The sequence below is a fragment of the Canis lupus genome, chromosome 30 (genome assembly GCF_011100685.1).
Source record: "Canis lupus familiaris isolate Mischka breed German Shepherd chromosome 30, alternate assembly UU_Cfam_GSD_1.0, whole genome shotgun sequence".
Taxonomy (NCBI): domain Eukaryota; kingdom Metazoa; phylum Chordata; class Mammalia; order Carnivora; family Canidae; genus Canis; species Canis lupus.
In genome coordinates, this window is record NC_049251.1 from 20251446 (window position 1) to 20263899 (window position 12454).

General features: G+C 35.1%; 1 protein-coding gene across 1 annotated transcript in view; it reads left to right on the forward strand.

Annotated features, from left to right (window-relative positions):
• UNC13C (unc-13 homolog C) overlaps window positions 1–12454 on the forward strand; it is a 542478-nt gene that overhangs the window by 400917 nt on the left and 129107 nt on the right. The window contains 1 exon segment of the mRNA XM_038580464.1: window positions 9318–9444. Within this exon segment, the coding sequence (XP_038436392.1) occupies window positions 9318–9444 (127 nt within the window).

A 12454-nucleotide genomic window follows, 5' to 3' on the forward strand; every position in this document is an offset into this window, starting at 1 on the left:
TATAAGTAATGATAAAATGTACAGGAACTCTAAAAAATAAAATACATGAATATCCAAGTCTTTTAATAAAAAGCAATGATAATTCATTAAATTTCTGAGAATTACATGAAACTGATTATTTGTGAGTGGCTTATATGAGCTATGTATGTGGGAGGAAAATCGTTTATATTTCATGGATAATTCCTAATTTAAAAATTTATTGACATAAATAGAGCCTTTTATTTTAATACAGATAATTGGACCTTTTAAGACACATCACTAACTCTTCCCCCCATGAGAAGCTATAAAGTGGCAAACTTATAGACCAAGTCCAATGTTGAGCAGGTTCTCTAACAGTCTGATTCATGAATTATTCTATTCTCGGAAAGACTGATGAGAAAATGAGGGAATAGACAAAGCAAAAGAACCAGATACAATCTTCACATTATTTTATCCATCAGTGTGTCCATCCATCCATCCATCCATCCCCATCCATCCATCCATCCATCCATCCATCCATAGTTCTAAGCACACAAGGTAGTACAGGGAAATCAAAATTTTTAACAAGTTGGCATATCTGTTCCTGGAGAGTTTATCTAGGAAGGGAAGAGGTCACAGGCATGGTTATGTGATGTCAAAACAGACAACCAGGATCCCTGGGTGGCTCAGCGGTTTGGCATGTGCCTTTGGCCCAGGGTGTGATCCTGGAGTCCCGGGATTGAGTCCTACATCGGGCTCCCTGAATGCAGCCTGCTTCTCTCTCTGCCTGTGTCTCTGTCTCTGTCTCTCTCTCTCTCTCATAAATAAAATTTTGTTTAAAAAAAAGGAAAGACAGACAACCAAGATTAGACCCCATGCCTCACCACTTCCACCAGAATCATCACTGTTACCACCCACTCATTGCTTGTTCGACTTCAGTAGCCTCCTCTATACCCTCCTGCTGTCTCCAGACAGCAATCAAAATGTATTTTACAAATGTAAATTAGACCAGAATCCTCCAGTGTTATTGCATAACTCTTAGGAGAAGAGGTCCTTATTATAGGCTACAAGATCCTGACTTGGCCTTGGCTTTTCTCTGAAATCAGCTCTCACCATTCTCACTCACTCACTCTGCTTTAGCCACACTAGCCTTCTTGCATCTCTTTGAGCTTGTCAACCACACTCTTTTGTTTGAAAGCCCCTTCAGTTATGTGAACTGTTCTTCCAAGAGATAGATTCCTGGTTTGATCTCTGACTTCGTTCAGTTCTGCTGTCATGTCACATTACTAGAGATCGTCCCTGAGCACCTTATTGAAAGAGGCACTCAGCTCATGTGCTCCCTTGCCTTGAATTATTTTTTTCCAGAACACTCTACTTCATATTATATTGGATGTTTTTTCATTGTCTTTCTCTCCTCTCTATATTATAAATTCCAAGATGGCAGAAATACTCTGTTTTCTTCTTTGCTGTACTCTCAGTATATAGAATAGTACCTGTTTCATAGTAGATAATAGATATATGTTGCATAAATAAATGAAATCCACATTTCAGATCTCAGCTTTCTCATGAAAACACTCTATACTAAATCTCTTGCTGGGGCTCTGATTAAAAATACAATATAAATCTGGTTTGGGTTTCTTTTTTTATCACTTTGCTCCATGACTTGTCAACTCCAGTAGCTTTTTGAAGTACGAAAAATTTTATTGTTTTGTTCCAGCCTTTTGGTGATCTCTGATTTTGATTACCTTTTCTCATCTCATCCCATTTTTCCCCTTACAACCATTCATCTCTAGATTCCTACCATCAGATTATGTAGTCTTGCCTTCATACTGCTTCCTGATTTTCCAAGGTCATGAAATTATATGTTCTTCCTTCTGGGTGTTATGGAAGCATAGCTTCACATTCTGAGTTGGATGTAAAACACTTCACAGATGTAGAAATTGATATTACAGATGGGGATGATACAGGAGGAAATGTTGATGCTGTGGTATTTAAATTCGGCAAAGAAAATTTTAAAGTAAAAAAAAAGATAATCAAATTGCACAGCTCATTTGTGAATGAATTTTTTATCCTGAAGTAGAGAAAGTTCAAGTTTGGATGACATTGACAGGGTTTCAGGAAGTTTGGGTTTCACTAGAAAAAACTAGTCTTATTTTAGGTTTGTGGGTTGATCTATGTCTAAATTCTAAGACAATGTGTCAGATAGTGTGTCTATGAAGTATGTCTGATTCTATATCATTCCTGATTTAATGAACCCAGAGAGCCTAGATTCATTCTGGGATTCTGCTGAGAGATTGGTTACATTTATGAATAGAACTGTCAGCTACTCCTCTCAAGGGTAAAACTGCTCCTAGTATTAATTGTGGTGGCCATGGAGTAAGATAACATTTTACTAGTTTTTGTTGGATTTTCTTTTTCCTTTCCTAGTGTTTTGCTAAGGCTAAGTTATCAGATACGTATCATGAAAGAAACTGACATTTTTTCTTACCCTACAAAAATTAATATTTGTATAGAGTCTTTGAATCTAAGAAAGTTGATTATAATAATTTACTATTATGCATAATCTTTTCTCTTGTTGGCTTATTTTCATCCCTGGGCTTCCAGGGTCCAAATCACATTGGTCCAAATTACTTTTTGCCAACATATTATATATTTTCTTTCATTTTTATTTTATTATTCCAAACTTTTTAATACCATAGCTTGCTCTGATAGCCAGAATTTTAGATAATTTCTCCCTCCAAAGATGTGTTGATATTACATGGCCTTTATAGAGCTGCATAAGCTCTAAAGATAACCATAAATTCATATTAAGCCATGTACTTAGAAATAAAAAAGTATAACTTATAGTTTTCCATTTTATTTTTATTTTTTAAGATATGCTTTTTTTTTTTTTTTTAGATTTTTATTTATTTACTCATGAGAGACACACACACAGAGAGGCAGAGACACAGGCAGAGGGAGAAGCAGGCTCCATGCAGGAAGCCTGACGTGGGACTCGATCCCGGGTCTCCAGGATCAGGCCCTGGGCTGAAGGCAGCACTAAACCACTGAGCCACCCGGGCTGCCCATAGTTTTCCATTTTAAATACATGTTTCTATGTCTATGATATATAAAAGTTTGATACATACTTACGTTTAGAACCAAAGGCTCTGAATGATGTAGTTTTAGATTTGTCAGCACACAATATCTCACAAAACATCATGTCATTGGGCCCCTAATAACTGGTTTATTATTTGATATTTCTTCCAGAGTTTCCGTATCATCACCTCTTAAGGTAGAGTGTCAAATATTCAGAGGGATGTTTAGGATAGGTCTAAAATACTGTATTGCTACCAACTACAGGACAAAACAGCATTTATGCAATAAAACCATGTATACATAAAAACCCATGCATAAACACTTTCAGGAAAAGAAAATATTCTTTTCACATAAATGCTAGTAAATACCACCTAAAGAAAAACAGGCATATACTTTCAATTTGCCAAGATTTTTTTTTTTTTTAAGTAGGCTCCATGCCCAGCGTGGAGCCCAGTGCAGGGCTTAAAGTCATGACCCTGGGATCAACACTTTAGCTGAGATCATGAGGTCAGACACTTAACTGGCTGAGCCACCCAGGCACCCTGCCAAGCTCCTTCTTTGTATACTTTTAGCAAAGCATTTTTATACTCGTAGTAAAATATTCATATTTATCATTGAAATTCAAATATTAAATATTATACAAAATTATTGTACTGCAGTTTGGAAAACTAATTAAATGTTTTCTTTGTAAATGTAATGAGCTAGTTAAATCTTTGTTGCCAAAATTAAAATGTAGGAGGATTGATGGCTAAATAAATTCTAAGTCATTTACATTCTATGAGATAAATGCAACTTTGTCACCATGGTCTACCACTAAGCAGAGGATAATTTAATAGAATTAAAGATAATTTGAAGAATATATTTGAATTTGATATAATCTCTTAACATTGATATTTGGTAGGTGGTAGTTAAGACGGTAATTGTAGTTTATTTGAGATGTCTCCTTATAATATATAATCACATTATGGGAGGAATATATAAAGACACAAAAACAGGCATATGGATTTTGGGACAATAACAGCTCACTTTTTATAGAATCATTTAAGTGGTAATAATAACTACTCAAAATATAGCTGAGAGCCCACAAGTATGAAATAAGACTGGCAGAAAAGTAAAAAGTGGTATTAATCTATCTGCAAAGGCTTTGTATTTTACTCCTATGATTTTTCCTCTCTCAGAGTCTATTTATCATTTTCTGAACATAACAAGTTTGATTAACTGATTTGCTATGTGATGGTGAATCAAGTCACAGTGGGATCTGCAAGAGGTAGTATTGCTGGCATAGTCCACAAAGCAAGGGGGATGCCTGAATACACATACCTGTGTATACAAAGATATGTATATACATACATAAAAGAAACAGGAACTTAGAAAGCAGAATGGTATGGAGCTTAATTAGCAGGTGCGTCTCAATCTTTGAAAACCTTTCAGTGATGCAAGAGAAAACAATCCCACGTAGCATAATTCTATAATATACAATTTAACAAAGTATCAATTTATTCATTTCTTACTTGTATAAATCAAAGTGGGTGTTTCTGACTGGGCAATCCTCTTCTGAGAATTGGCTCAGGGACCCAGGTCTCTATCCACTAGTAGGTCTGTGATTCCCTAGAGTCTTAAAATTCTGACTAAATCTTCTGCATCTGGCCAGCAAACATGGGAATAGAGGGTTATTTCACATTAAGTGTTTCAGGGAGAGACTGAAAATGGCATACATTGCTTTGGTCTGAAATTTAGTTGTAGGGCAGGCCTATTACAAGAAAAGTTGGAAAATGTGGTCTAGTTGTGTGCCTAGGAGAGAAAGGACATTGGTAACCAGTTAATTCCACCACAAATACTGAGGTTTATGATGATTACAAGTCACTGCTAAAAAAAAGTTTAAATTATAATTAATACTTGCAACTTAAAAAGAGACATCACAGATGGGCCTTATACAGGAGCATACTCCTTCCAATTCTGTTTGTATTTTCCTCAAGATCAAACCTATGTCACCAACTAATTCAATAAACTGAAAACCTCTTGTTGTATCAGCTGAAGTGCATAATGCATGTAAAGATGGCAGTTATTCTTATTGAATTGGCAAAATATGAAAACAGATGGTACTGGTCTCCTGTTTCTGTCCACAGACAGCAGTATATATCAGTTGATAGTGCATGAGAAATATAGGACTTCAAGGGATGGAAACAAATTCCAAGGGATGGAAAGGCAATTCTATAAGGATGGAACTAATAGTAATCTTCTAAGTTTATTAGAACTAATAGTAATAGTAAGGATGGAACTAATAGTAATCTTCTAAGTTTATTTTCTGCAAAAGAGGCTGATAAAATCCTAATATGCAATCTATCCTATCAGATACATTCTTAGGAACTAGAACGGATGGTCTCTGAACTAGAGCAATACCAGATTTCATTTTACAAAAGGGTAATTGGTATTCTTTCTGTCTCCTTTCCCAAACTGATCCAACATGGAGAGACTTGGAAAGTGGGGAAGAAGGGAGAGTAGCATGGGCACTGTGTAGCTACAGAAAATTAGACATATAGAGGTGATTCTTCCCTGGAACTGTGGGAACAACAGGAATGAGAGGAACATAGAAATGCAGGGAGCTTGCAGAGTCCAGGAAAATGAATTTGGCATGATCTGTGTGTTCTGAGCAGAACATCCAAATAGGGAGGGAAGAAAGACTTTTGTAATCATGAAGAGGGAAGTGTACATGGATTATGCAAATAAGCTGAAGGTTTTACCTGAAGAACTGACTGGGACACTGCTCACAGCTGGCTTTTGCCTGCTTTGCAAAGTATAGAGATGACTTCATCATAAGGAGCAAAGATGGGTAAATGTTTTATTTTTATGGTATGACATAAATTCAAGGTTCACTCTAGCTCACAACTAAAACATGTAAAAACGTGAGTAGAGAGAAGGAAAAACAAAACCAAAGTCTTATTTGGAGACACACAATTTCATAAAAGAGACACACATATATTACATAGTATTTCTTTAAAGTAAAAATAAAAAACCTTCTTTATATGATATGTGTCTTTTGACTCAAATTCCTCTTTGGGCACTGAGCCACTACTCACAAATCATTTCTCTGTTGCTCACCTAAGGCACAAAGTTGGGGCTACATTCATCTCCTCCAGGAAATACCATCCTCCTGTGCATATCAAATCGTGCCATTGGCCGTGTTGTATTAAATGTACTATCATATGTCACCCTTCCTACGCTCTGTGTACTTCATCTTTATATCCACAGTGACTCCCACATGACCTAGCACAAGATAAATGTTCAGTGAACATTTTTGGTGTGAGCTGGAAACTGGGTTATCCTTAATGTGCAAACACTCTTGGAAGAGGTAACATATCACCTCAGACTCACCCCCAACATTTGCAAAGTCAAGAGCACAAATGGAGGACCACATACTATAGACCTAAATATTTATAATTTCTAAATCAAGCTAACAAACTGTTACATAAAACGTAGTTCTATCTTCCTACCTTAACAAATAAATGTGCTTTTATATTGATGAGATTTTAAAAATGTGCAATAGTTCTTTTTTAATATGCTGAAAGCTGGCAAAATATCAAAGATAATACAATTTAATTACCAATATGTATATTTAGGTGTCCTGGGTGGCAGTGTTTAGGTTTTCAAAGTAAAGATATGCATGTCATAAATTATTATATTTTTCTTTCTGACAATGCATATTTTTCTTTATTTCAGTGTGGTTACAAACTATGCAGTTATAATAAAATATTTTAAATGTTTTGCATTCTATTTACAATCATGCCATATAATACAACCTTCCCCAAGTTACATGATGTCTGTTCTCTTTTTTTTCCTGGTTTAAAAATTTTAAGTGTACCTTGTCATTGAACTTTTTTCTATTGCTTTTAAGCATTATTTTTTCTCTTCTGAGGTCCACTTATAGTTTACACACCTTCTTAATCCTTAAAGGATTGAAAATTAAAATGTTACTCAAAATTGACATGATTTGAATAAAGATGTAATTTAAACTATAAATACAAAAAATTAAATTGATTTCTGTGTCCTTTTTATATAGTTCACATATAGTTTACAGAAAGTTATTTTCTTCTAAGATATTTAAAAATATTTGTTAAAATGGGGACAAATTCAACTAGCCTCTCAGATTTTTATATAAATCATTTAAATAAAGCTACAGTTTAATGAGTTAGAATTCATAAATTGAAATTTCAAAAATAAAACTGATAAAATAATAACTAATAAAACTAATCCTAGAATTCAGTAGGTATCTAGTTGGCAAGGAATATTAGGCTTCATGTATATTACATCTAGAACTATACTTATATAAACTTTGAGAGTAATATGAATCACTTAGTATTCAAAATATTCCCCAACCAGCAAGTGCACCTGCCTTGCATGCTGCATTGATTCATGAGTGCCTTCCAAAGCATAAATTGAAACCAAATAAGATGGGTGCTTATTAAAACTTGAAAATAATACTTTTATGCAATAAATTATTGCATTTATGCCATCTAGAAAAAGAACCTGGTGAGTTAGTTTGCCCATTCTCTTAGTTAAATGCTTCCATAGCTCAAATTTCTTCCCATACTCCAAAGCAGTATCTATTTCTGTTGTTAGCAACAGCAGTCTGCAAACCTAAGTAGCATTTAGACACAGTCACCTTTTGTTTTTAGGATACAGAATGAAAGATGGTCCAGAGTGTTTCTGTGGGGCTTACAGGGTGTTAATCATAAGAGCAGGTGGCGTTAGTCACAAGAGCAGATGTTTAGGGTTCTGATTTACTCTGCCAGCACCAAGAGTGAGATCCCAAGTGACAGAGGAATCTACAATCTATTTAATTTTTGAGTTTGAATTTGTGATGAGTCGAGCCCTCTTAGTGTATAGGTCCTAGGGCAAGGGTCTTTTCCTTCTGGGTTTCTGGGTAGTATTGAATTACTTTCCATATTTATCAAATAAATGTCTCCTCTTAAGGTGTGGAGGGATACTAGACATCTAAGGAGAGGGGTAGGGGAAAACTAACATTAAAAGAGAGGATGAAAGCAATGAATTTGGAGGGAGTTGAAGCAAAACATCACCTAGTTCATGATTTTGTTTGGGAGTTTGGTATAGAAGTACTAGTTTATTCTTGTTTCTGTGTATATAAGTGTCTTTCTCTCTCTGCTCTACAAATTGTGTTGAGTTAATCATTGTTTAGATACTTTGAAAATGTTTGATTTGGGGTTGCGTTCCCTCTTGTGTTTATCATTGGGATTTAAGTCCCTGTATAGTCAGGTTTTGGAAAGCAAAGATGCCCTCAATTTGTTTTTAACAATTTAATTGCTTCAGTGAGTATTTTCAGCCTGGAATATAAAATAGAGGATATTTCTACTATAAATCAAAGCCCTTGGCTTTGATCTTTAAAAAAGATCCACAGGCCTCAACCAGAACTTCTTAGAGGACACTTCAACATAAATATAGTCTGGGATATTTGCGGTTTGGTTCTGTCTGTGCTTATGGCATAGAATTGACAAAGATGTTAATATTGGGGACGGTGGAGGAGCAGAGATAAATATGTTCAGTAATATTATTACTTGCCTCTGTTCCCAGTTACTATATATCCAGATTAAAGGGGGGAGGGAAGAAACAATTTTAAGCCACACTTTCTAAGAGAGAGGAAAAAATGTCACATATTAGGAAATCCTACTAAAGAAGTGTCTCAAAAGCCATAGGGTGCAAAATAATTTTAGCTGTACTTAAAAGGGGAAGAAGAAATCACCTGGCTTAGAATTCAGATATATCTCCTTTCCTTTTCAACTCTTAACTCTTTAAGTGTCAAATATCCAGGCCAGAAATATGACCTACTATTTCATATTTCTGATATTTATCAAGGATTATTTCCTCTAGTTTGATTCATGTTTTATCCATTCTTATAGGTGTAATTCTTTCTTGAACTTCGTTAGCAATAGGCTAAAAGTAGCCAAAATATAAAGGTTTGAAAATAAATAGAAAATTTTCAGCATATTATCACTCTTTACATGAGAATTCTCACCCTTTTCAGTAAGGCACATTAGAACGTTCAAGTTACTGCCCATTACTGCTTGATCTGTTCTACACAGGACCTATGATACTTTCTGGATTGGATTTTGTAAAATTTCAGGTCTGCCTTTAACAATTCACTTTGCTTTTACCTGGAACACACCATTCTCTTCCTTTTTAAAATACGACTGATAAAAGTAGATTGGGATACAGCAGCATTGTTGGCAAACCAAACTTTATTAAATGTTTGATTTTATCTGTTATAGAACATGAGAAGCAGCGGTTATGCAAGAGTACCGATTATATGAATTTGCATTTCAAAGTGAAATGGTTTTATAATGAATATGTGCGAGAACTTCCTGCCTTCAAGGATGCTGTTCCTGAATACTCCCTGTAAGTAGTGATTTTCACCCCCAAGTTTTCAGTTCAGAGTCCTGTAAAAATTATACCTGAATTATGCAGCCTTAAAATCTCTTCTCCTAGTCTTTGCTTGAATGCAGACATTTCTATTATAAAATTAATATTATAATACTTGCATTTCCTTGGGACTATATTTAATTGAACTGTGTTACATTTTCAACTGTTCTTACTTAGATATTCAACTCAAAGAATAAAGAATACAAAACAGGATATGGTTCACATAATGAATTTATCTTCTGTGAAAATGCTTGAACTCAGATTTTCTTGAGAAAATGAGAATATTTATATACTGAGCTTTATAATCAGATTTTCCCTTTAATCCAAACAAAAAATATCTTAGAAATTCATATTTCTAGGGACGCCTGGGTGGCTTAGCGGTTAAGCGTCTGTCAGGGCGTGATCCTGGAGTCCCAGGATTGAGTCCCACTTCGGGCTCCCTACATGGAGCCTGCTTCTCCCTCTGCCTGTGTCTCTGCCCCCCTCTCTCTGCGTCTCTAATGAATAAATAAATAAAATATTAAAAAAAAGAAATTCATATTTCTAAAATAGAAGTCATCATTAAACAGGTAACATTTTCATAAACATGTCTGTGTCAAATACATTTCTAAGCACGCAGACTTGTAATACTCTGCATCTGACATTTATTAGAATTCTATTTAATTCTGTTGAGGAGGGTCTTCCATATGCCAGGCATTGTTACAAATGCTATAGGACAGTAGAGAATAAGATAAAGACCTCACCCTTAAAGAAGCTTATACTTGATGAGATACTGATAAGTACAAAAATGATGATAAAGCAAGGCAAAATTAAATAAGTCCCAATCCAGGAAGCACAAGCAAAGTGCAGTGGGTTTTCATAGAAGAGAGATATTCATTACCCCTATTTGGGGACTCTACATAATCTTATGGATGGAGTAGCATTGATGTAGACTTTGAAAATTTGGTCAGTTTATGGCAAGAAAAGCATTTAGATTGAGAGGAAAGTTATGGGCATTATTACGGAAGTAGGAATATATGGACTATGGTCCATGGGAAATGTCATTATAGTGGGGTATAGGGTATGTTTACAAAATGAGCAAGTAGGAAAAGTAGTTTTGAACTAGATTATTATAAATAAATGCTATGAGGCTTGCCCAAACTTCATGAGGCATTGTAGGCATTGGAAGAGGCAGAGAATGGGCAACAGGAAAGAGATGTAGAAGACAGTAATATTATGGTGACATTAGAACTTCCCTTTAATATGACTCTTCCTGTAGAAGTTTACAAGATGCAGTGGGATACTGCAACCAGTTAAAAGTCTCTACATGTCAGAGAGTGATGGTAGTCAGAATGTTAAGGCTGAGTATATGTGGGAGAGAAATTTCAAAGATAAAATTCACATAATTTTTTAACTGATACATATAGGATAAAATAAAGAGGAAAGAATTAATGATGAGGCATATGTGCCTGAGAAGCTTGTAATATTGACTTGGAATAGGGAAGGGAAAAAAAGATGCTATTAGCTAGACTTCTGCTTTGACTCTAGACTAACTACTCTAACTAAAATCAGACTGACATGCCCACCAAACACCAATAGGAAACCTGAATAAAATTAAACAACATCAGAGAGCAATAAAGGCAAGCAAGAATTGATGAACTATGGTCCCTGAGAAAAGAGAACTGCATTGAGGTGAATCCTGTACTTGCTGTATTTTTTTTTCTTCATCCTCCCTGCTCCCATGCATTTGTTAATTTGCAATGCAGGTCATTGTGACCAGAGAACAGTAGCTTAGTTTATAGCAATCTCCATGGAGTAGAGAAATAAACGTTGCTATTTCAGTACTATAAAGGCTGCTTGGACTTGTATTACCAAAGTCCTAGAGAAATGGGAACCACAGAAAAGTAAGCACAGCACCTTGCTTTCAGTTTTCTCCCTGAGGTATGTTCTGATTCCTCATCTGCGCATTTATGAGACTGAGGAAGAAGCAGGCAAGTATAGAAAGCAGGTACTAAGAGATCAAAACTTAAGTAAACATTTCAGCAGACTTCCAATGCTTGGGAGACAAGAATTTTGAGGTGAAGTCTTCCTAAGGAACAAGATTTCCCAGACTTTCAGGTGAGATCCTTTAGGGCTCTGCCCTAGAAATAAGAGCTAGAAATAGCCCAGACTAAAACTTAGCCTTGTCTACATTATGATTATCACCCTGTAAAAAAGGAAAAATGTGGATTTTTTCTAGAGAAAATGATTAAATGTTTCATATTTTTTCATAGGACATGTATGATATTCAACAAAAAAAATTAAAGACTGCCAGGCAACAGGACCAAATGACTAAAATCCAAGAGAAAAAATAGATATTAGACTTATTAGACATAGACTTTGATCTAAACTTTAAAATGTAAGAGAATTTCCACAGAAAAATAGGATGTATAAGGAAAAATAAAATAAAACTATAGAACTGAAAAAGGATATAATTAGGAATATAATAAATCACCTTAATGACAGATTATACATAGCAGAAGAGGGGATGAAAGAAATGGAAGCAAATTTAGAGAATATATCCACATAAAAACAGAGGGAGAAACTAAAAAAAATGCAAAATATAGAAGAGAGAATCAAACAAGGGATATATGGGACAAACTGTGAAGGTCTAGCATGCAAAGAATTAAGTCCCAGAAAAGGAGAAGAGAGAAGGAATAGTACCAGAGCAATGTTTGATAAGATACTACATGTGGATTTTGCAAAATGATTGGAAAACATGAAGCCCACAGATCAAGAATTTCTATAAACCCTGCAGGCTATTGAAATGTGAGGAAAACTATCTGTCATTACATCATAAAAGATTGCTTAAAACCAGAAAAGAATATAAAAAATCTTTCCATTTATTGGAGTCAAGGAAGATAAGACACTTTACTCTCCAAGGAGCTGCAATAATCCTCTTGGATGATTGTTCAATTGGAGTGACTGACACCAGATACACCGCCATGACATCTTTTAAGTACTGAAA